Here is a 26,052-nt window from a genome sequence, read left to right as displayed (position 1 = left end):
CTTTTTAGAGTAGATTCAGTGATCTACCCATTTATCCTATTATTTCTTTATCTTTTTTTCTCAGGGTAGATTCAGTGATCTACCTCATATCTATTTTCTCTTTTTCCTTTTCTTTTTTTTAACAAAACCTCTGAATCTAATCTTCATGTTCAGCTTTTTTCCTGACCATTAACAATTAACAACTTGTAACCATTCATCATAAACAATGACAATATCCAAAACTCATTAAACGACCGAAAACCTCCCATCCCACCTTTTGGGGATGTGGGCGTCGTCCTCTTAAAATTACTTCCATCTTTAGAGGATCCTGAAAAGAAAATTTTTGGGTTAATTGTCAAGTCCTGTATCATTTGTCCCACCGCTGCATAATGAGAAAGTGCAGGGCTTGTTTCAAGTCCTTGTTTAAGTAGTCTGTCAGGCTGTATCATCTCAGCCAGTCATCTCGAAATTGTCCTGAGCAGTTTGTAGTCCAAAGTCAATCTTTCCATGGTGTTAATGGCTTTACCATAGTCCATGTGGCATCATCATTGTGGAGTCCCATCATCCTTTTGAAGATTTCAAAGTCACTGTTAGGCATGATCATGGTTCCCTTTAGATTTTTTTTTTTTTTTTTTTTTTTTTTTTGTGCTTCCTCTGTGGTTTGGAGCAATCACAATCTCATGTCTGTCTGTCTTTCGGAACCATGAACGTTCTTCCCTAGAAGAGAAAATCTTCACAGCAATTTCTCCCCAGCATTTGTCTTGCCAACCTTTTCCAAACTGACCTTTGCCTATGCTTTCTTGTAACATGATGGTCCTGGCAATTCTCTGAACAAGCAGCAGTAAATTCTTTGTTCCAGGTAGCAGCATCACCAAAGTCACCAACATGATGAGAAGCAGCCAGCAACTCAGAGCAGCAGTCTCTGCCTCCATGGTCCCACCAACACTGTTTGTGTCTCTGACCTGGCCAAAGCTTCTCCTAGGCCGGCCTCAACTCTGGATCCTCCTGCCTCTGCCTTCTTCAGTAAATTCTACCGGCATGTGCCACCACAGCCGGCCTAGTGTACCTCTGGCCTGAGCTGGGCCTGCAAGGCCACAGGCAAGAGGCTATTTAATGAATTCGTACCATGAACGTTGGGCACCAGATGTAGTAGGAATCCTAAAGAGTCTTATTAATAAAATCAAACCCGAGGCAGGTTATTGGGGTGAATGCTTGAAGATCAGAGAAGCAGAACAAGCCACAGCTATCTCACCTTGCTAGTTCCTCAGGTGATCCTGTTTCCTCAGGCTGGAAGCTTCTGAGTCCTCATCGCAATGGCTCTCAGCTGAACTGTGCTGCTCCAAAGCCTGAATACTTCTCCAGTTATGCTTAACTACATGCTTTACTCACTACAGCTTTTTTTGGGGTCAGAGAACAGACAGCCACTAGAACAGAGCCAGAAATGGTGGCTAGAAAATGGGAAGAGTAAGCCATAACAGAAGTTGGGCGGTGGTGGTGCACACCTTTAATCCCAGCACTTGGGAGGCAGAGCTAGCCAGATCTCTGAGTTCAAGGCCACTTTAGAAACAGCTAAGCATGGTGACCACACCTTTAATCCCAGGGAGTGCGGGCAGAAAGAAAAAGGTATATAAGGCGTGAGGACCAGGAACTAAAGAGGAAAAAGCATGTAGTTAGTTTAAGCTTTGGAGCAACACAGTTCAGCTGAGATTCATGTGGAGGAGGACTCAGAAGCTTCCAGCCTGAGGAAAAAGGATCACCTGAGGAACTAGCAAGGTGAGCTAGCCATGGCTTGTTCTGCTTTTCTGATCTTCCAGCAATCACCCCAATAACTGGCCTCAGGTTTGATTTCATTATTAAGAACTTTTAAGATTCCTACTACAGGTGGGTGTCTGATTCTTGTGTCTCCTTTTGGGGTCTTTCCTCTCTATTGGTTTGTCTTGTCCAACCTCAATATGATAGTTGTTTTCTCTTATTTTATTTTATTATTTTGTTATTTAAAAAAAATGAATGAATGAAAACCTAGCCACTAGGGGAAAAGTTAACAACTGAACTTTCACTTATATCTGCTGTGAAAATCAGTTTTCTCCAATAGAGTGCCAATGGGTATATCAACCACTCCAGGAAAACTTCATGTTCAGGAGTGGTTCACCAACATATAATGGATGTCACAGTTTTTTTGTTTGTTTGTTTGGTTGGTTTTTTTTTTTTTTTTTTTTTGTCTGTGTGTGTGTGCTTTTTATATGGTCACAGTTTGTGGGAGGGGTTGTTTGTTTCTGTTTTCCTTTTTGAATATTATTGTATTTTGTTTTCTTGGTTTTGGGGGTTTTGTTTTGTTGCATTGAGTTTTTGTTTCCTTTTTGAGAACGAACTTAATGTTGGGTAGCTAAGGATTTGGTGGGACTCAGGGGTGAGTAAGAATATGATCGATTGTTTTAAGTAATGGAAAATATAATAACAAAATAAATAAATAAAAAGAAAAATATGTTTTGTTGTTGTTTTAGCTGTAAGCTAAACTTTACCTCTTGAGCTTAGTTCTGACTCCCCTTGGCTCTCCCTATGGTCCTGCTTGCCTGTCACCCATCAGCGTGAGCCTCAGAGACAGACACAGTTGTGCAGAAACCACTAGAAAACACAAGGGAGAGAGATGAGCAATGCTTTGCCCACCTATGTAATCAGAAGAGATTTCCCTCCCTTCTTCCCAGACCCCTTGCTCTCAATCTTTTCCCTTTTTCTTTTTCTTCTTTTTCTCCCTTCTACCTTTTGTCCTCCCCTCTCCCATCACCTGTCCTTCCTTAGCTTCTGTCCACACAGATTTCTCTGAACAGAAGCCTGAATAACAAGTCAGGAGTTGGGCACTGCATTTTCCTGAATCTTAAATGACTATGTTTAATGAGTTAAAATGGTATTTATTAATTTAGCCACGTGTCTGTCTTCCTTTTGATTCTCACCTAGCTTTGTCTTTTTTCTTTAGACATGCCAGACAGAATATCAGCAAATCATAACATCTTAATACAAACAAGATATATTATAGTGGTAAAATATTCTGTTAATGAAGATCAATGACCGGTCCTTAAGAAAATTTCAAGTTCAGTTTATAAAATAAGCTTCAAACTTTTTCTTCTTTTTTTAAATTAAAAAAATGTTTTTTCATACAATGTATTATGATTATGGTTTACTTCCCCCAACTCCTACCAGGTCCTCTCCACCTCTCCAAGATTCACCTAAATCCACTCTCTTTATGATTTTGTCTTATTAGAAAACAAAAAGGCATCTAGAAATATAAAATAAAATAAGATAAAACAAAAAACAGCTAAACCAGAATAGGACAAAATAAACTGAGAAAACAAGAACCAAAGGAAAAGCCACAAAGTTTCATGCACAGAAATCTCATAACAACAAAACCGGAAACCATAATATATAAGCAAAAGATATGGGGGGGGGGCAGGGGAAACCCAAACACAGCATTACGAGATTAAAATCAAAACAAAACCTCCATAAATACCATGGAGCTCAGTCATGTTGACCTTCTCCTGCTGGATATTGGGCCTGCCCTTCGGTGAGGCTTATATACCTATTGGAGATAACTGATTTTTCCTTTACAATCAGTAAGCAACTGGAGATAGCTTCTGGGGGTAGGGGTCAGGTCATGTCCACTTCCCCTCTTAGCACTGGGATCCCATCTGCCTTCAACTTGTCCAGGCCCTGTATGTACTGCTGCAGTCTCTTGTGAGTTTGTAGGTGCACTAGCCCTGTTGTGTCCAGCAGGCCTTCTTTCCTTGATGTCATCCATCACTACTGACCCTTAACTATTTTTGGCCACCCCTTTCACAGAGTTCTCTGATCCCTGAGGGGAGGGATTTGATGAAGACATCCCACTTAGAACTGAGTATTCCAAGGTTTCCTACTCTTTGCACATTGTCCCATTGTGGGTCTCTGTATTTGTTCCCATCTACTGTAGAAGGAAGCTTCTCTGGTGATAGCTAAGTGAGACATTGATCTGTGAATATAGCAGAATGTGTTTACGAGTCATTATGCTGTTACAATTCTTCAACAGAACAGTACTATTTGGTTTCCCCTTAGGTACCTGGCCTATCTAGTCTTTGGTTCTTGGCCACCCAAGCAGTGTCAAGCGTGAGTTCTATCTCATGGTATGAGCTTTAAATTCAATTAGAGAGTGGCTGGTTATTCCCCCAGCTTCTGAGGCAATATTACACCAGTCTATCTTGCAGATAGGTTGCCATTGTAGATTACAGGTTTATTATTGGGTTTGTGTTTATCTTTCTCCTGTGGTCACATGCAGAGTACTTACCCTCCAGTACCAAGAACACTGGTCAGTAGAGCTGAAGGCTCTAGATAGGCAGCAGGTCAACTTCTCTGTGTTCAATGAGATGTGTAGGTGCTATCTTCAGTAATAGGGCCTTACTATCAATTTGTGGAGAGCAACCAATAGTTTTGGCAATGGCCTGGCTCATTGTGGTTTCCATGGGTCCCCTTTGGCCAACAAGTCAATTATATGTAACACATTCCCTGGCAATGGAAATTTCATTTGGTGGTGAAAGATATCCCAGAAGAACTTTGTCTCTCTGGTTATTTGGTGATTCCATTTAGATTCTGTAGCATGAGTCTTAAGAAGTCTTTTTAATGAAAATAAACCTGAAGCCAGGTACTGGGGTCAATGCTGGAAGATCAGAGAAGCAGAATAAGCCACAGCCACCTCATCTTGCCAATTCCTCAGCTGATCCTGTTTCTTCAGACTGGAAGCCTCTGAATCCTCATCCAAATGAATCTCAGCTGAATTGCTGCTCAAAAGCCTAAAATCTTAATTAGACCTGATTCCTCATCCTCAGCATTAAATACCTTTCTGTTTCCTGCCATCACTTCCTGGGATTAAAGGCTCTTGTTACCACACCTGGCTGTTTCCAAGTGTGGCTTTGAACTCACAGAGATCCAGACAGATCATTGCCTCTGGAATGCTAGGATTAAAGGCATGTGTGCCACCAATTTCTGGCTTCTACATCTAGTGGTTGTTCTGTTCTCTGACCCCAAATAAGTTTATTAGGGCTCACAATATTTTGGGAAACACTATATCACAAGATTCCTTTCATATAGGTATATATTTTAAGAAGCTTCCTCTGTAGTAACTTTCTATACAACTCCTCCAGTGGACCCTAGTCTTAGATATACCACCCCATATATGAGATAAATAGCAACCAAATACAACAATACAACAAAATCCAAGGACAATAATTTATGATAAACTGCCCTCTATGGCTGTGTTTTAGTGTTTTAGAGAGGTGCTAATTCTTATGTGTTATTATGTAACAGTTTCCTCTGAGTCTGAAACTTTTCACCTTGCAGGGAAGCTCTTTAAGCAGGAAAGTTAACAACTTGTAATAGCTTCAGGTAGTCCCTGAAACTGACAAGATTCACTAGGCCCCTCCCTGCCAGAATAACCAATAAAAACTAAGAGTCCCCTTTAGAGGAGGAAGCTGAGCTGCAAAGAAGACTCTCAGAGGAGCAAAACTGCAAAGCAGCCTCGGATACCAGACCAGATTCCTATAAGAAGAAACAGAAACCAGCCAAGCTGCCTAGAAGTTTGGACCAAGTGAGGCGCCTGGAAAAGGCACTCCAACCTGTTCAGCTGCCCGCAGGCTGTGCAGTGTTCTCCAGGTTCTCAGCTTTGTGAGTTGTCCCTCACCCTGGGCTGGGCTTTGTTGATACAGTGAACTGTAGTTGGAATCTAAGCGACATCCCACAGCGGTAAACAGAAACTTCAAAATGGGAAAGAACCAGGTGTATTTCAAGAATGTATAATGAGTCCTTCTTTGAGGCTTGAGTGGGAGGTGTGAAAACTTCATATTGAACTCAACTGAGGAACAATGGTGGAGGGATTTGGATTCCTTGTTTGGGTCACATGAATATCTAATTCATCAGGAGAATGTGATGGACTTTATGACATAGAGAACATGTGCAGTTTTTAAAGATCTTCTCAGAGAGACAGTATGCAATACATAGTAAACAAATCCCAGGTTTCTAATTCATAACTAAATTTAATTTTATAGGAATTTAATTGTAGAGAAATAATTAATAACAAGCCACTAAAAAAGTTTAACTAGGAGAGTAAATGGTAAAATTTTGTTTGTAGTGTCATTGTAATAGATGGAAATATATTCAGGAGATGAGTTACTATCAGTAAATCAATGAGACAGTTAAGTAATTCATGGATGAGATGGTGATGTTGGTAAGAAGAGGAGAAAGACACAGAGGTTTAGGGATGGAGTCAACTGGACTTGTGGATATGGGTGGAGCTAGGAAAGAAAAGCACAGTGGTGAAGAGAGGAAGCTGTGGGAAGGGGCTTTTGGCAGCTGGTGTGACCTGTTGTCTTATGATCATTGTAGTGTATTAGTGAATTACTTTGGAAGTGTTATTCAGATTTGCATTTATTTCTATTCTTCTTAATACAGACCCATTAGAACTGTTTTACCCTGTCTGTAATCAGTGCCTTTTTCTACTGAAGGCCAGCTTTCATATAACTGGAAAGCATGGACTTTCTCAAAAAATCATTAATTTATATCATTCTTACTAAGACTCTCCAATAGGTAGTGGGTGTCCATGGGTCATCTTGGCATAGAAAGCCCTTCACAACTCCCATCCTTTTGCCCCTACAGCCTTTTCATGATACCTTGCCCTTAATAACATCTTTTGTTCCATTTCTTTGACTCATTATAATCATGACCACTTCAGGGTCTCTTAACGTAAGTTCTTATATCAGTAATGACTCTTGCACTTATCTCTGTTGTTACCTCCTTAGAGAAACTTTTACATTTACGAAACAAAAATAAGGGAAGTTGGTTATAGGTGCTGAACAGTCACTGTAACCAATGTATTTGCACATTTACTAATGTATGGTCCACTACAGTTTTTATTTATAGAGAATAATTAGTACTATTAATTCCTACACTCTGATAGCAATTTGATAAAAATTTACCGATGTTAAATGATTTTCTGAAAAAGTACATTGTTGAAGAATGACAGAGAAATTTTCCCCTCAGAAGAAGTAGTACATCAAGTTTAGTAGTACAATAGACCAGATTGGTCTGACTCCAGCATCAGCCAACCTGACCATGACACCCTATTTCACCTTGTGTGACTAAGTTTCTTGGAGCTAGAGGACCTCATTTAATTTAATATTCTCTCCTCAGATGCTTTCAATAACATTTTGCTGAATTCACTGATTAACAAATGAATACATACTAATAGCAATCATGAATAATTGAAGTGTGTTTTAATAATTGACAAAACTTTAACCTATTTTCTACTCAGCTAACAATTAGCAAAAGCCTCTCATGACAGAAAAGCCTTGGTTATTGTTGGGATTTCTTAGACTGTATAAGATCTAGGACTATGTTTGTGAATGTCCAGACCTTTCTGGTAACTTTTATCTCACTGGTGTTTTTAGAAAGTCTGTTCCTAGCTATAAGCCCACCAAACACAAAACAATCAGGAACTCAAAGTTCATTTAGAATAACCTAGAAATAATTATTCTCAGAATTTAGTCACCTTGGTGGATGTTCTGACAAAATCTATTAGGAGTATGATCTTGAAGTGGAGCCTTCAGAAAAAGTTGTTAGGAGTAATGGCTTCTCTTTTTGTTTTCTTGAGCAGCTTTATAAAAAATAAATACCACCTCCCATGTAGTTGCATTTGTGGGTCAAAGAGATTTGCTTTTTGCAGGAGCAAATTGGAAAATTGGGTAGTTTTAAAAACTTATATTAACAATCATGAATATTTATGAAGTTCTGGTAAGTGTGAAATGTTTCATTAACTCCTGTAGCATATCTTTTGCTTTTCTCATTTGTTCGATAATAACAAATGAGAAACCCTGAGGCCAGGGTTATCAATTTAAGACTCATATTGTTCTATTTCAGACTAACTAATGATGTTTTTTAACTGTCTTTAAATACTCCACATGTTTTTTCTGAACGATTCAGATTTCTCCTCACTTTACAAATGCAGCCATTGTTAGAGGCATCTCTTCCTATCTGCCAACTTCCTTAAATTCCTTGAGTTTTTCCTGAATTGATCCATCCTTTTACTAGGGCTTGAAAGCTGTCTCCTTTTATGACTAGATTTATCAAGTCAAAGAGGACATATTCATTTTTTTTCTTATTGACAAAAGCATCATCAGATTAATGTCTTGAAAAGAATGAAATTATTTTTCAATTTCAAGCAATGGTAAAAGTAATGAAGAAGCAATTGTAAAACCTGCTGCATAGAAATCAGCATAGGCTTAAGCAAAGAAGAAGCTGAGCTAGGCAAGTGAAGATGCCTGGTACTTCCATACCAGCAGCACCTGTTTTCATTTCCAAACTTAACTATTCAATTTATTTCCTTGTGATATCTATCCAGATTAAAAGGAAAAGATTGCTCTGAACTCTCAATATTTTGTTCCTTAATGATCATACTTCTCCTTAGGTTCATGCTGCCCTTTCATTGTGAGTACAGAACATCTCTTTCTAGGTCATCAGGGAAGTTCTATGCTGATTATAGAGTTAGCAAAATGTCTATATGACAACAACCGCAGGATATTAGCCCACCCATGCTGGTGTCTTTTAATTTCTTTATTTAAAAATCTTTTTGTGTGTTGTATGTATACACATAAATGTGCACCAAAATAGAGAAAATACAGAAGGAACATTTTTTTCATTATTTTATGCCCAGAATTGATGGTATTACTTCTTCTTATAGGAGAATTTTAAAGCAAATAAAATATGGCATACCATTTCATCTAGAAATAATTACTTGCAAATGTATTTCTAAAGGGTGAAGAAAAAAATTGATCACAATATAATCACTTCCTCCATAATGAGCTGCTGTGAATATCATTCTATATGCTATGAATGTGTTGCTCTGATTTGGTTGATAAATAAAAAGGTGATTGGCCAGTAGCCAGGCAGGAAGTATAGTATAGGAAGGATAAGCAGAGAGGAGAATGTGGGAAACAGGAAGGCTGAGCAGGAGACTCTGCCTGCTGCCTCCATGAGAAGCAAGATGTAAAGATACTGGTAAGCCACAAGCCACATGGCAAGGTACAGATTAATAGAAATGGGTTAATTTAAGATGTAAGATCTAGCTAGCAAGAAGCCTGAGCCATTAAGCCATACAGTCATAATTAATATAAGCCTCTGTGTGTTTATTTGCCGGGCATGGACTGGAGAAAACTTCAGCTACAATGAGCTCCAGCAAGCTTATGTTTTGTGTTTAATGACTAACAATTTTTTTTCCTTTTCTTTTCATGCATAAAATATAGGATCCAACAAGTATTTGCCAACCTCTTTTGAAGTCTTTTTCTTCCCCCCGAGAAAGAATGAGCAATTTTATTTATTTTTCATTGAAAATAGATTTCTCTCCCATACAACACATCCTGATCATAGTTTCCCCTCCCTCTAGTCCTTCCAGCTCTTCTCCATCTCCCCTCTCCCCCAGATGCACTCCCCTTCCATTTCATTTCATAAAAGAGCAGGCCTCCAAGACACAACAACCAAACTATGAGTTGTTGAAACTCAGCTTTGCAGTAGAGTCTTGGATGATGGTTAATCTGTTCACCTGGACATTCTCAGCTTCTACAACAGAAGCAGCCTTCCATAATCACATTGGTTTTAAAGACTTAGTCTCATCTGAACATGCTGGTAAGATTTTTCTGCTCTATTCCAATAGTGACACAGCTCTTAATGTGCCAAGCAGATACTGCAGCTATCCCTCTACCCACCTGGATCTGGCTTTCTCTGATTAGAAAAGTCTTGTTCCCATGATGACTCATCACCCCCATGTTATTAAAATGTTTTCTCTAGAGCTTGGGAAGACACCAACACCGTCCAAACATATTTACCCTGAATGATGTAATTCCCAGAAAGTAAAAAAGGATGCTTTTTTATACAATGTTTGTCCTCAATTTTTGGAGTTGCTGGCAGTGTTTTCATTTATTTCTTAAATTAATACATAAATTACCTTTAAATAAAAAATAGAATCACATGGTGAGGCAGTTGTTCTCTTTTTAGTCCCTTTCTCTGATCTTGTGAATAGAACTCAGGCTGGTGTTAATGTTTCTGCCACTTGCAAAACTCCCCGTATTAGCTGAGAATTGCTCTCAGGTTCAGAAATCTTGCCTAGCAACAGAATTTAGCAATGTTGTTTTGTTTTAATTGCACTTATTTTTAGAGTTTCTCTTTGTTTATATAAATGAACTTCCTTTTAAGTAGGCAACAAGTAGTAATCTTTTAAAAATAAATAAGTAATTACTGGTAATATTTTGAGCACTTTGTTGAACATTATGCCATGATTTAAAGGAACATGATATAATTCAGTGCCTCCTTTCAATGTCACTGGGGAATAGGTGCTATTATTCTTGCTTGTTAAGTGAAGAAAGAGGAAAAGGGGAATATTTTGCTTAAAACTAAATGAATACTAGGGCCAGGAGTCAGACTCTTTACCATCTCATACTACCTCAAAGACCAGAGAAGCAAAGTCAGCACATGAATAAAGACTGTGGTGTAGGAAGTATTAGAGTAACTAAATACAAAATTATATGCTATATCCATTTTATATGCAAGTGTTAGCTTACAGTTATTAATATGCGCTATGATTTTCTTATAGATATTAGCTTGAATGCTATGTCTGTCATTTTGAATGTATATTTTTGGCCAAATTGTTTTCTTTCTTTAAATCTGTCCTCTTCATTTGTAAAATATACATAATAATGACTTCATGGGATACACACAAAACTGCATTTTGCTGCAAAGATAACAGGATATACTTTTTTAGAGTAATTGCTAGTGCATGGTTACTAATCAAAATCATTGGTTAATGTTGCTATCAGGGAACATCATTATCCCCTAAATTAGAGTTTTAAGGAGACCTAGGTTTTAAATCTGATTTTGCAATATCCTAACCATGTTGCCTTGGTAAATTTACATTTGTGAAATAGGCATGATAATTAGTCAAACTGTTGTTTTATCTTTGGAATGAAATAATGTTGTAGAGCATAGAATGAGACAATGCAGATATAAGCTCTTACTTGATTGACAGTTATAATGAATCTATATAGTAGAATTTATGCTAGTATTAATTTTATAGCAGATTACTTATTTGATTAATAGTCTATCTAGCTTGCCTATAATAAGAAATCTTTAAGAAATCAATGTGAACCATGTGTTATAAAACTAAGAAAATAGTCTACAACTATGTTGCTATAAATGCACTCACATGTAAGTGGTAACTATTATTAAAATTCTTTCCACACAAAATAAATAGATTACAGTATGCAGTTGTATTATTTACTTTTCTATTGCTGTGATAAAACACTATGAGCCATGCAACTTATAACATAAAATGTCTAATTGGGCTTACAGTTTCAAAGGGTTCAAGTTAATGATGGAAGAGCAAAGACATGAAGGCATGCAGCTAGAGTGGTAGCAGAGAGCTCATATCCCACTCCACAGCAGAAGGTAGAGAGAGCACACTGGGAATGGTGGAAAGCTTTTGAAGCTTCATAACTTCCTGGTGCCTCCTCTAACAAAACCACACTTCCTAATCCTCCCCAAACAGCCACCCAGTGGGGAACAAGTGTTCAAATACAGAAGCCTATGGAGGTCATTCTCATTCAAATGACCACAACAGTGAATGCCAGAACTTGCTTATGGTGTTTTAAATACTTCTTATAATGCAGACAAATACTAATTAGATACATTTTTGGTCCATTACTAAAATAAACTTGTGTGATTTTAATAACAAAACAAATAATCTGGTCACCAGAAACATCTGTGGCAAGGTGGATGAAGTATGAGGAGTGTAGGGCAGAACAAGATGAAGGAGTTGTTACCACAAGATATTATAATAGGTACCTGCAAAATTATCTTCAGGATTAAGTGCCCCAAGATACATGTTAAAAACATTATGACCTTTCTTATTTTTTGGTAGTGTGAAAGTACTATTTAGTCATTCTACTATATGACATCAATGTGTAAGGATACTCAAAAGAACAAGGAATCTCCATCATTATCTAATAAAAACTGTTTCTTCTCTGGAGACTCCCATAATGGAATGCAGTAGAAACTAAATAAGACAAAGTTATCATTTATTGCTTGTACATCTACCAAATTGTAACATTATTATCATAGATACTTTTGAAATTAATTTACCACTTAAACTATAATTTAAACACACTATTGCTCTATATCTCAAAGATATAGTTTTATTTCATTGTTTATACTTAACCACTTAAGATTCATACAAAATAGTCTAAATGATATAGCTTCCCTGGGTTTTTCTCTTTTAAAGCATCCTTTTCCATTTTACCAGTTATTGTGGTAGACCCTGGGCTTGGGTCACCCCATCATCTTTGCTGTGTTCTCAACTATGACCTACATTCAATCATTTAGGCTGGGAGGGTGTGATGATGAAATGATGTCACCAAGCAAATCACCCTGAAGCCGGCCCACAATGGCTCTTTCTTCCTCTGCATTGTTTTGCCCTTTATTCTCACCCATGTGTTTCTATAGTGACGTTGCCTTGGCTAGTGAATGCACCATCATAAGCTCCCTGAGTGCACATTACAATGGGTTTGAGTCCTAGCTGATACTGAAATGCTGAGTTTTTTTCTAGACCAAAGTACTGTCAGAGATCACATGTTCCACAATAGTTTAGCTATTCCACAAGGGCTGCTGTGAGACACAGCATAGAACACTATTTCTGAGGCTACTGTGCAATGGTGACATTAACTGAGATGGGGCTTCCCTCTAACCAAGCCTCTATTTGCATCATAATTACAAATGGAACTTTGGACACTCATCTATTAGAATGATAGTTGTGTAGAAACCCTTCATACATGCAAAAATGACACCCAGTTCTTCCCAAACTTGTGTGATTAAAAACAGGTGACTTCTACTGAGCATACATTATGTGTCAAGAACTGACCTGGGCCATGGCATTTAAAATGCTTTACAGTCTCTCCGTCTTAATCTCTGTTGCTATAAAGAGTACCAATGAACAATTAGGAGGAATTAATTCTAGAGTCTATAAAACAGTGGGATAACTATTATCTATCTGTCTGCCTGCCTGCCTGTGTATATATGTATGTATGTATGAATCTATCTATCATCTATACGTATATCCATATATTACAGTAAGTAGAACAGTTTGCGATTGCCAACATACAGAGATAATTAGTATAACAAGGAGTGTCAAGACTGATCAAGGCTGGATCTTGGAGAGTGAAAAGACCTACAAGGGGAACATGTAATAGATACCTCTATGTCAATTTGTTGAAAATAACACAGAAAAGCACCTGAACTCACAGAAAAGATCTCAGTTAAATTCTTTAGTAACTTTAATCATTCAGGAAGAGGATTATACTTAGGCAGGACAGAAAGAATGGTCAGCAATGTTTGGAATCCCAACAATAGAAGCTACAAAAGTCAATATTTATACTGTTTCAAGCCTAAGTGGTGTTTTGGGTTTCAGTTCTTTTTAGTGATTTTTTATGAGAAGGGGTTCATAAATAGCAGTATAAATATGTAACACCTGTACCTACCCAAATTATTTATAGCTCATATTGATATCCTTAAGAGGGTTATAGTGGGGAAAAAAAGCTGCCATATAAGTCTTGCTGGTCTCTTTTGTAAGAGAGTAGTGTATTGAGGAAAAAGTTTTGAAAGCATGGAACCATGTTTTGATTTGTTCAACAATCTTCATGTGCCATGAACATTGAAATTGATGAAGAAATTATATTCAACATGCCACAATGTACTAGTTATCATACAAAAAGAGTCCTAATAAAAATAACAAGCCTTCCTTTAGCAGATGGCTAGGGTAACAGAATGGCACCATCTGAGTAGAAAAAAAGAGAAAAAATAAAGGAGAGAAGTGGAGCTGTTTCTGGACAGGAGGCACAGGGAGCCTTCTGGGGACACTGGGACCATTAGAAAGAAAGATTGCATGAGGGCATTCAGAGCCTATTTTGGCTTGGGGGCAGTTCTGGACACAGATAGCTTCAATGGCAATGCTCCAGGCAAAATAGCATACAGACAAGAACTGTGCCCCAGTAAAAACCATGCAAAAAATGGATGGAGTAGTAAGCACAGGCAAGAGAGAACCAGGCAAAGGAAGGTGGCATCAAAAATCTCTTATGATTTCACGACTGAGCACTTGGTATACATACAAGTAATATTATACATACAGAGAAGGTTAGATTTAGGAATATATGTTTTATAAGTATACAAATACAATAACTATTAATGAAAGAAGAGGTCATGAATTTGAAGGAGGATGGGAAGAGGTATATAGGAGGATTAAGATAGAAGAAACGGGAAAGAGAAATGTTATCATATTATAATCTCAAAAATTAAAAAAAAAAAAACAAGCCTTTATGAGGAGACTGGATGGCACATACATGTGAAAAACCCTCTGTATTTAAACATCAGAAACATTGTCATACATCAAGATGCTTTGAGATATCTATTAGCAAAGAACAATTTCTTGGAAGCAGGGAAAAAATTACTGATACATACAGAAAGCAATACCTACGTTTTGCAATGCCCATTGATGGGGAGACAGATTCTGTTGAACAAGATGGCTCAGTGTTTAACAATATTTGCTGCTTAATAAAAAGACCAGAGCTAAAAGATCCCAGCACCCACATATGCTGGTTCACAGACACCTACACCTGAAACTCCAGCTTTACAGCATCTAACACAAAAGCGTGAATGGGTTCCTGCACACATAGATGCTTACACACACATAAATATTAAAATTATATATAAATTGACATATTTCAAATAGTTGATACATCAAAATTAATTTAGATTGAAGTGCTATAGTATAATATACCTGAACATATATTCATTTCTTAATTTTCTCCTATTAAAACTTCTTAATGTAAGTTTTATATTCTTCCATAGAACTGTGAAAAGCATTCCTGTAAGTACTCAGATTCAGTGAACTTGCTGTTTTAAGTGCATAGGATGTGCCACATTTTAACATATAGTGCTTTTATCATTCTTACATCATTGCTCTGAGGTAGTTTTTTTTTTTTTTAATTGGGGTGCTGATAGTATACCTCGATCTTGGTATTAGAACATTTGTTACTACGCATATGGCCACTGGTTTAAACCCAGTACACACACACACACACACACACACACACACACACACACACACACTCAGAGACACATATACTCACACACATACACACACACACACACACACACACACACACACACACAAAGAAAAAAGAAAAGATGGATTTTCAGGAAGTTGGAAAGGTAATAGAGAGAATTATGCCTTTTGCAGCCAATGTTCTTTAGCAATCACATCCCACATGACTGCAATGTACTGTCAAAACCTGGAAGGTGACATTGATATGTTTGTGTATAGCACTGTGCTATCTTATAGCTCGATGAATTGCATACCCATCATAGCATCAGTGCAGGACTGGTTCATTATCACAAAAACCTCTTTGTCCTCCTTTATAGCCATGTCTCCTTGATCCCTACCTATCAGCAATTACTAGTAATCTTTCCCATATTGAAAACAATTGTCATTTTAAGAATGTGATCTAAGAGAAACTAGAATAGGTAACTTTTTAAAACAAATATTTTGCAGTTAGCATAACACCCTATGGCACTTCTATTTAGAAACTATTGGATGTTTCAATTTTTTATCCCTTTTTGTCCCTCAATTATGTGTCTTTTATTTTTTGGTAAGTACTGTTCCATAATTTGGATGTAGCATTCACTTATTTAAGACCATCTTGGTCATTTATGGTTTTTTGTAGTGATAGATGAGACTGCAGTGAACTGTGTGTGAGAGTTGTGGGACAGTTTTAACAAATATATTTCACTGAGATTGATGCAACTTTGCTTCTCAGCCTCTAAGTACATGCTTAAAGCCAGACATTTTTGCTTCATGTCCCGCGCTATTTTTCAATCTTCCACATTAACTGTGTATAAACTGTTCCTCAGGTAGTTTCAAAAGGAATGGTTAACTATGTGATTAGTTCTGGAAAAATAAGTTTTAAAAATATATGCATAACCACTTAACTGTTTTTTTTTGTCTCCTATATACATATCATTCACACAAACCATTGTTTGACTCTCTGTTTGGGTACCAAGTCCTGAGTTGAGTGTTAACGCCCAGTTCTGGCCCACATGGATTTTATGAATTATGGTTTGGGTATAGAGTTTGTGTGGTACTTTACGCTAGTGGCTTTTTAAATTATCTTCCATTTTAATTTCATTTGGAGTTCATGTGGTTTCTATGGTGATACTTAAATGTGTATTACTAAGTGTCAGTTTCCTGAAACATCTGGGTTGTAATTTGCTCTAACACAGGAAAACCACTGTTGAACACACACACACACACACACACACACACACACACACACACACACAATCTACGTTTGCAAGGTGTGTAGTTTGAGTCTTGCAAATAAGGGTGAGGTTTGGGTGGAGACTGAAGCTTATTCATTAGTGTATAATTTCCTCCATTTACTCTGCTTCCCTTTCTCTGAGCAGCACGAAAAAGTAATCAACCGTCCACGGAGCACCAAAAGAGTGTCTACAGACCCTCTAGGTAAGGAACCTTGGCTTTGTCCTGGTCATACTACTTTTTATTTTTATATAGTTTACATATATCTGAGTACTTTTATAAAAAAGAAGTGAGAGAGTGACACTATCATTGCTTGAAAGCCCATCAGTGGACTTCTTTGGGAATTCATGTGTTTATAACCTAAAATAGCATTTGCAAATGTATATGTAATTAAAATTTCATTGTAATTCACAGAACTATGAGCTTTAGAAAGCATTTGGCTCAGATTGTAAGAAATTTCTCACTTTGATAAATACACTCTAGTTCTGTACTATTGCAAAATTGTTCAACTTCAACTCTTTTATTTGTCACTATCTAAATGTTGTCAATTAAGGCCAGCCTTAGAGGTTAGTAGAGATGTAATTGAGGTGTGTATTGCATTGAAACAAGAGAGAGTAGGTTCCATAGTGTAATACTAAACACGTTGAACTCTGAAACCAGAGGGAAAAATATTTTGTTGTGGTTATGCATAATTAGTTAGGTTTCATATTAATAAGTAGGTGGCTACCTAACAAAGATAGGATTTGACACTTTGATTCTATTTAAGCTTTTAAATGTATTATTTAATGATGATAAATCTACAAATTCTATAGTTGGTGCTCTTCAAAGGCATCATGTTATTCACCATGCTTTATTGGCTCCACCAGGAATGGGACAGAATCCTGATTAGCAGGCCTTATGTGTTAGTGAAGAAAATGCAGGCACCCGAACTGCATTGTAGAGAGAATAGGAATAAACCTCATTAGTATGCACTTTATCAAATCAACACTTTTTAGAAGAGAGCAGGTGAAATTCACACAGCTGAAGTGGGTGAAATCCCACAAAGTTTAGCAATGTTAATTTTTAAAGAATTTTATGTTTGATTAAAAACATAATAGTTATTGTTGTCAATGACCATCAGATTGTTGTACAGGAGCCTAACGCTCCCCCTTATGTGTACTAGGAAGTTCCAGGTATCATCAAAGCTTCAGATGGAAGAATGACCATAGATGGAATTAAATTTGGGTTGTTGACCCGTCCCATGACCAGCAAGACTAAGTCTGAAAGACTGAAGGATAGATGTAGAATGAATTTCTAAACAGCCTTGTTAAATAAGAAACACAGAGCCAAATGTGAAAGCCACAGAAATCAGAGAAATAGTGAGAGTCACCAGGTAACCTTAGCTCACCACATCTCCACAGTTGCTTCCCAAGCGAGAGCGACTGCTGGTCTAACCTGTGCCTTTCTTGCCTTGCTGTTCTGTCCTCTCATTGGCTCTTAGCCCAGCCACCTCACTTACTCATCACAGCCTGTCTATACAGACCTCCAGATCTCTATGGTTGGTACTGGGATTAAAGGCATGTGTCACCATGCTTGGCTGTGTGCTGGAACACCCAGAGACTCTGTCTACCATGTGATCGAATTATGGGTGTGTGCTACCACCACCTGACTTTTATTTATGGCTGGCTATGTCCTCTGATCTCCAGGCAAACTTTACTTATTAACATACAAATAAAAAAAATCACCACATTTCAGCATGAATAAAATATCACCACAGATAAATTCCAAAGGTCTGGGTGGAGACAAACTAGGGCACTCCAGGCTTCTGAGCTCTGAAAAGTAGTGCAAACAAAGCACTCCTCATTTTTATTAAGGCAAACAAGAGATAGGGTGATGTTTACGGGTAGATTAAGCAAATATAAGTGCACCGAGGGAATACACTTTATTTTATGTCTCATCATCTTGGTCATGCCGAAAGAATCAAGAATATTCCTCTTAGCCTTTTGCATTTCCCATGGGAGTAATATGGACAGACCAGGGCATTCCTCATGACCTTGCTTTCAAGTGCATTCACTTATCATTGTTGATGCAATTCTTCCTAGAAGGGTACCTTGTGGGAAGAACATTCTGCACCCATCCCATCCATAGTTCACAGTAAGTTCACAGCTTTGCTGCAGAGGCCCCCATAGTAAGTTAACAATCAATAAACAATTACATGTGTAAAATGCCAAATTAAGAAGCCTTAGTAACAGGATTGGCTTTCAATAGATTTATAAAAAAAAGGATCGACAAGATCAAATCAGATCTTAAACCCTTAATAGCTATGTCAAATACAAAGGCCAAAATTGACAGCAAGAATATGAATGAGAACCCTAATTCCTTCCAGCAAGAAGATAGAACACTGCAGCTGTCAGCCTTCCAACACTGACAAATCAACCAAGGACATTGATTTTAAAATGGAAGAGGGCCTGAAGAAATGATTCAGTGGTTAAGAACACTTGTTGCTTGTGCAAAGGAACTCAGTTTGGCTCCCAGCACCCACACAGTGGCTCACAAGCATCTATAACTCCAGTTACAAGGAATCTGATGATCACTTTGGGCCTCTGTTAGTACTGCATCCACAAGATACAAACATAATACAACCAAAACATGAATACATACAAAACAAGACAAATAAATCTTAAAAATATTTGAAATATGAAAAGCTTATTTGGGCTATTTCTCCATGGATTTCTGCCAGTGGAGTGCATTATGGTGGAAGGATATGGCACTAGAGCGATGTTCATCTCATTCCATCAGGAAAAAAAAAAAGAGAGAGAAACAGGAAGACCTCAGAAGCATAGTGTTCCCCCAACAAGAAAGGCCCAATGACCTAATTTCTTCTCACCAGGCTCCACCTCTTAAGGGTTCTTCCATCTCCAAATAGCACCACAGGCTTAGAAACACGGGTCTTTTAAGGACAATATTCAAGATCCCAACTACAGCAAGAATGGTTAATAGTGTGTCAGCAAGGCTGGAAAACAGAATAAATACTTGAAATCTGTAAAGTTGAGGTAGTATTTAGATATAAGAATATGTGAAATGAGGCCGGGCGGTGGTGGCACATGCCTTTAATCCCAGCCCTTGGGAGGCAGAGCCAGGTGGATCTCTGTGAGTGTGAGGCCAGCCTGGTCTACCAAGTGAGTTCCAGGAAAGGCACAAAGCTACACAGAGAAACCCTGTCTCAAGAAAAAACAAACAAAGAGTATGTGAAATGAGCTTTGAGAACATTGAATAATATCTAGTATTTTAGCTTACTTGGCCAAACTATGACATTAAAAATCAAAGAAGCAAACAAATGGAAGGAAAGTCAAGCAGCTAGAAAGAAGAAAAGGCCAAAGGTGATAGTTTTAATTTTATAAATATGATATCTCAGTTACCTGTTCTATAGCCATATTGATGAATTCATCCCTCACCAAGAGGTGAATGTTTCAGTACTATAGTAGGTCCAAAAAAACAAAGCTAAAGATGAAACTATAGTAGATTGGGGTATGTTATATATAGGAGAGAGGTAAGTAAGCAAGAGTGTATGAATTCATTGAGGGGAGACATAAGAAATGGAATAATTGGGTTGGCAAGATGGCTTAGCAGGTAAAAGTGCTCTCTATATAGGCCTAAAGACCTGATTACAATCTCTGGTCTCCATAGTGGGAGAGGATTGACTCCAAATCCCAAACATTATCTTCTAACCTACATATAAACACAATGGATGGCATATGTACACCCACATTCTCATATGTACACCATATACATACACACAAAAGTTAAATTTATAAAACAATAGTTCCTTCAAAAAATTCAAGCAAACTGACACAAGAAGGTTCCACTGAGTTACACTGGGAAGATGAGTTAATAAAGGGAAGAGAGAAAAGAAGGACACCATGAAACACTACTACAATAAATAATAATAATTAAAAAAAAAACAATGTCACCGGGTGGTGGTGGCACATGCCTTTAATCCCAGCACTCGGGAGGCAGAGCCAGGCAGATCTCTGTGAGTTCGAGGCCAGCCTGGTCTACCAAGTGAGTTTCAGGAAAGGCACAAAGCTACACAGGGAAACCCTGTCTCAAAAAAACAAAAATACAAAACAAAACAAACAAACGACAACAACAACAAAAAAAAACAATGTCATGGTCCATGGGTGTCATAGAAGATTCAGAGTAAGAGCCAGTTGCTATAAGTAGTAACCAAATGTCTCTAGGACAGTTTGAATAGACTTAAAGGCAGAAGAAAAGATTCATTGTCATTGATACAGAAAAAATTAAATTGAATTTAGAACAATAACAGATTTCCACGTGCATTGGTCAATACCTCAAATAGTATGCTTGATAGAAAGTTGCCTAGCTGGTTACATTCAACACATTTTTCATAACTCTGGGAAGCCCAAGTACTTTGAAAAGTGTTAAGAAAGCAGGATTAAGGTTGGAAACTGGGAAACAATGAAGGTAAAGAGGAAACACATTTTAAGTTGGTTCAAAGACCATCATGGATAGAGAGTTGAGCCTTTAGAGCAGCAGAGGTTCAGAGGCAGGTGGGACTCTGCATAGATTACTGAGTGAATGGGAGGCACCTATTAGTGATGAAGGGAAGTGCTCATCCTCACAGGAGCAGAGGAATTGGAGCCATGGAAGTCTAGGATGTTGAGGAAAGTAATAATGACGAGAAATTTAGGCCACAGAAAGGGGTTCAGTCTCACTGACTGTGAAGCACAAGATTTTTCAGACTGTGAATGGATGTAGCTCAGTAGTAGAGTTAGCATTCTACAGTGTGGTAGAGTGAGTTCTAACCATGGGTCAGGCCCTGGTCTTGATCTTCAGCAATGCAAAAGAAGAAAAGAAAACAAAAGAAAGGTAAGGGAAAGGAAGGGAAGGGAAAGGAAAGGAAAGGAAAGGAAAGGAAAGGAAAGGAAAAGGAAAGAAAGGAAAGGGAAGGGAAGAAAAGGAAAGGAAAGGGAAGGGAAGGGAAGGGAAGGAAAGGAAAGGAAAGGAAAGGAAAGGAAAGGAAAGGAAAGGAAAGGAAAGGAGAGAAAAGGAAAGGAGAGAAAAGGAAAGGAGAGAAAAGGAAAGGAGAGAAAAGGAAAGGAGAGAAAAGGAAAGGAAAGGAGAGAAATGTGAGGATTGGCTCCTATTTGTTTTTGGAAACAAGACAGGACAATGGGATTGTGGTTAGGGAAGTGAATAGTTACCAGCAAGACTGGGGATGAAGCTGCTTGATAATTGCAGAAGAAGGATGAAGGACATGAGGAGAGGAAGATCTACAAAGTGCAGTGGACACCAAAATGAGTGCATTGCCTGATGGTAGGAGGACATTGTTTGGAAAACCAGGAAGGTTGTATCTGCCCCTCTTCCTCAGTAATCTTCACAGGAAAGTGGATTCAGAGTTTGATTCATGCAGGTAGTAGAAGGTGGGAGTCGTGGCAAAGCTGTGAAAGAAGGGAGTAGGGCAGAATGATGCTCTAAATCACGCACCACAGCCACCAGTAATGACTTCAAAATGGAATCAGAAATATAAGAGACGAACAGGTTGTTTCCAAGCTTGTGCATACTGCACATGCTCAAGATACTTGCAGATCTAAGTGGTACAGAGGTCAATGGAAATTTTAGTGTAAAGGACCGTCCATAGAAATGTCTGCCGGGTACCCTGGCTTTTGTTGCCTTTCCTGTGAAAATGACTAGCTGATGTATTTATCCATCTTATCAGTACTAATAAAGATAAATAACCTGTTTGTACCTGTAAAACATCCTCTAATGCAGTACTTTTCAAAGAGTGGTCTGGACTCCAGTATTAGCATCTACTAGGTAAGTGCTCGTTAAAACACCAAATGCCTTCCTTATCCTATTACCGCTCAATCATAATGTGAATGGGGCATAAAAATCATTTTAACAAGTCCTTCTGGTGCCTAGGGACATTTGCATCTCTAAGCCTCTGCAGTAGCTGGTATCCTTAAATGACGACGGCATTGGCAGATATTTGGCTGCCTGCCTGAATTGTCTCATAGCTTCCCAATTCTCAGAGGCTAAACCTGAAAACAGGTAGATTGCACGTAAGCTGGTGAGGAGAGTTAATTCATCACGTGCCTAAGCAAGAGTCCTAACCTTACTATCCTCACCTAACCTTACACGTGCCCTGACAGAGGCCCTTTGGGATAACTTACTTCATTGGCTGGCCGAGGAGCTCTCTGAAGAAGGCGTTGAGGTGCTCACCACATCCCTACCTCTGCGCCGAAGCACAGTTCAGCTCATCAGACTCAAGCACCCTGATGATCTGACAGAGCAGATCCATGAACTACTTTGCTTCTGGAAACGATCACTACCGACTTCCATGGACAGAATTCGCCTCCTGGCTCGCCATCTCCGCAAGTTGGGCCGGTGTGATCTTGCAGAAGAGCTCAATTTCAAGTGGGAACACAAGGTGTTCACGGAACCTCAGCCCTGGTTTGATGTGACTGCGGAATAAAGGTGTGCTCACTCTTCCTTTACCCTAGAAAAGGGCTCATGGATTTTAAAGATTGGGTGTCAACTTTTTCCAGCTACTGAGTAAGACTGTTTGAAGTGAGTCTGTTTGAAAGACCCACTATTGAGAAATCAGTGGAAACAAAAGGGAATCTTCAGACAACTGAAGGCTTCTCTTGGGTGTCAGTACCTTCAATGATAACTGATGAGTTTTTCTGCAATCAACAGCACCATGGGTTCAGCTAAGCTTAAAGGCATTTGCAATAAAGTTTGCCCCCGTCTTAGTTAGGGTTTTTATTGCTGTGAAGAGACACCATGATCACTGCAACTCTTATAAAGGAAATACATTTAATTGGGATGGCTAACATTTTCGGAGGTTTAATCCATTATCATCACGGTGTGATATGGTGGCATGCAGGCAGACATGATCCTGGAGAAGTAGCTGAGAGTCCTACATCTTGACTTAAAGGCAACAGGAAGTGGTCTGAGACACTAGGCATGGCTTATGTGTGTATAAGATCTCAGTGCCCTCCTCCAGAGTGGCACACTTCTTCCAACAAGACCACACCTACCACAACAAGGTCATACTCCCTTTGTGGGCCATTTTTCTTGTAAACCACCACACCCAGTTTACATTTCAATAGCCGAGGTTGTTTTCTAAGTGTGAAGTAAATATATGTTATAGCAAACGACTTTTAAACAATTGCTAAATAAAATTAAACTAGTATTTTGTGACTCCAAGCAACCAATTCCAGTTACATGATGTCAGAGGCCCAGCTGTGACAATGTGAAATAAAGGATGCCAAATGATAAGTAGTAACAAGTAAATTTTAGGAAATTGAAAAATCTTAAAATCAATTAGTAGTATAAAAGCACTTCAGGCAGTTACTGGCAAAAGCTCTTTTTATAGCAAGGTTACTGACGATTGGTGACATTTCATACTCATTGTTAAGGAAATGAAGCAATACAGAAAAAAAAAGTGAAGTTCTGTAAAGTAACCCAAGATCTCTTTCAATTACTTAAAGAGGGCATTAATTACACAGTTGAAAGAAATCCTATTGCATGAATATTCGGGTTGGAGGCAGGGAAAGAGGCATAATAGTACAGCCTGAGATGTCCCTTTATTAGGGACCTGGACTCAGGTCAAACTGGAGTTAGTGGTTTCAACACAGAAAAGAAGTTCATGACTAGCCTGCATGAAGCAGAGCTGGCATTTACTAGAGATAGTTCAAAACAGGCATCAGCATGCGGATTATGAGAGAAGAGAAACACCCAGAAGGGAGCTGCTCAGACAGAAGTGTGAGGACTTCTCTAAGATAGTCACAATTGACTGTCATAGTTTACCAGTCAAGAAATATTTTTACACAGCACCCAAAAGGTGCAACTTGTATTTTCTTGTGTTCTTGAAGTGAAGAGAACAAAAGAAAACATTTAGTGCTTTTCTGAATGCAAAAAGATTTCATGTTCCTTTTATTCTGCCACTAGAGATTACTATTAAAGATATTGTTTCTTTCAGGTGTCCACCTCTCTTTCAAGAAAAATATTTTCTTTTTATTCATATGGGTTTATGTTTTCACATTCATGTATATGTTTTTGCAAACAACCACCACACACAAGCTTCCTAATATAGATGGCCTCAGTCACTCAGCCCCTTAACCCTATTCATCTCCCCAGCGTCTGTACACACATACACACACACAAGCATATTCATAAGCACACATCTTTTTACACCTCTCACAATCTCACTGTCTAACATACTATTTACGTCACAGTCTCACACTTACCTGTGTACCTCATGTGCATCTGAATAATGTAAGCAACACACCACTTCCACCTATTCAAATACATTTTTCATATACATAATCACATGTACACACATGGGTATATTATCAAATCGACTTGCATACTTTCACATAGACTCACAGGCATATCCTGTCACATATAATCTACTCCCACATGTCATACACATATCAACATGTATATCCTCAAACACACACACACACACACACACACACACACAAAAAAAAATCTTTACCTGCACACTTATCTCTTTTCACACATTCCCTCTTCTCTTACACAATCTACTCTTGCTCTACCACTTTTTCTCTCACACACATTTAAATACATATTTGAAAGGGGAAAACATACATGCATCCCTTCGTACATGCTGACATAGTTTTCCCAGTGTTAAAACATTTCTCATATTATTGCAACATTAAAAACACAAAAAATGCTCCAGAATTCTCTACAGCCACACCCCAGCCTGATGCACCTGCCTTCTGGCTGATGTGCTGACCTACACGGATCACGTTAGTAGAAGCACTGACTTCCAGCGGGGTTTGCTCGCTGGTGAGACAGAGCATGAGACTGGAGGGAGGGAGGGGTGAGGGTTACACTATGTCCCTCTTTCCCTTCCTGTGGTCGTGGTTGTAAAGCTGTGTCTCTCATCTGAACTCCTCTCCAGGAAACCATGCTCCCTGAATTTTGGTCGCTGCTTTACTCCTTTCTTTAGGTCTGGAGATGGCACCCACTTCCTTGTGAGGAACAGCTGCACTATTCCATCTGCTTCCCATGCAATCCCTTCTCTTTTAAGACAAGGCTCCTTTATTCCTACTCAATTACCCCTTCTGTGTCTTATTGAAATCTTGACCCATGTACCTCTACAACCTTGCCTCACGCTCTAGAAACCTGTATGTGCATATTTTACCACAAGAGGAGTCAGGTATTTTGTATACAGTTCATACTTTAAAAAATTAATGTCTTATTTAATTATGTGCATTTTCAATGCCTTTAAGTGTTTTGCATGAAAGATGGTATCATATCATAGTTAATTTTAGAAAATGTTTAAATTGAGGAATATGACATGGATTCTCTGATGTTTGAGTTTTTAATTCGGTTTTATGTTGGTGAAATGCATATTTTGCCACATATGGCCATAGTTTGTTCATTTGCATTATGGTCCAATGTTTCATTATGGAAAAAATAAAATTATGCATATATTCTTTTGTTAATTTTTATTCTTTGTCTTTTCAACACAGGGTTTCTTTGTGTAGCCCTGGATGTCCTGGAACTTGCTCTGTTGACCATGCTGGCCTCAAAATCACAGACATCCACCTGCCTCTGCCTCCTAAACATTGGGATTAAAAGCATTCACCACCACTATCTGGCAAATTATTCAT

The 26,052-nt window shown here is 38.3% G+C and overlaps 1 protein-coding gene across 1 annotated transcript in view; it reads left to right on the top strand.

Moving 5' to 3' along the window:
- Dthd1 (death domain containing 1) overlaps nucleotides 1–23,187 on the top strand; it is a 66,340-nt gene extending 43,153 nt beyond the window's left edge. The window contains exons 9-10 of the mRNA XM_036200221.1: nucleotides 16,549–16,606; nucleotides 22,555–23,187. Of these exons, the coding sequence (XP_036056114.1) occupies nucleotides 16,549–16,606; nucleotides 22,555–22,877 (381 nt within the window). The 3' untranslated portion in view covers nucleotides 22,878–23,187. The remainder of the gene's footprint in view (nucleotides 1–16,548; nucleotides 16,607–22,554) is intronic.
- Nucleotides 23,188–26,052: the final 2,865 nt, after the last annotated feature.

This window comes from Onychomys torridus, chromosome 10, assembly GCF_903995425.1.
Source record: "Onychomys torridus chromosome 10, mOncTor1.1, whole genome shotgun sequence".
NCBI lineage: Eukaryota > Metazoa > Chordata > Mammalia > Rodentia > Cricetidae > Onychomys > Onychomys torridus.
This window is presented reverse-complemented; position numbering and strand designations above follow the sequence as displayed.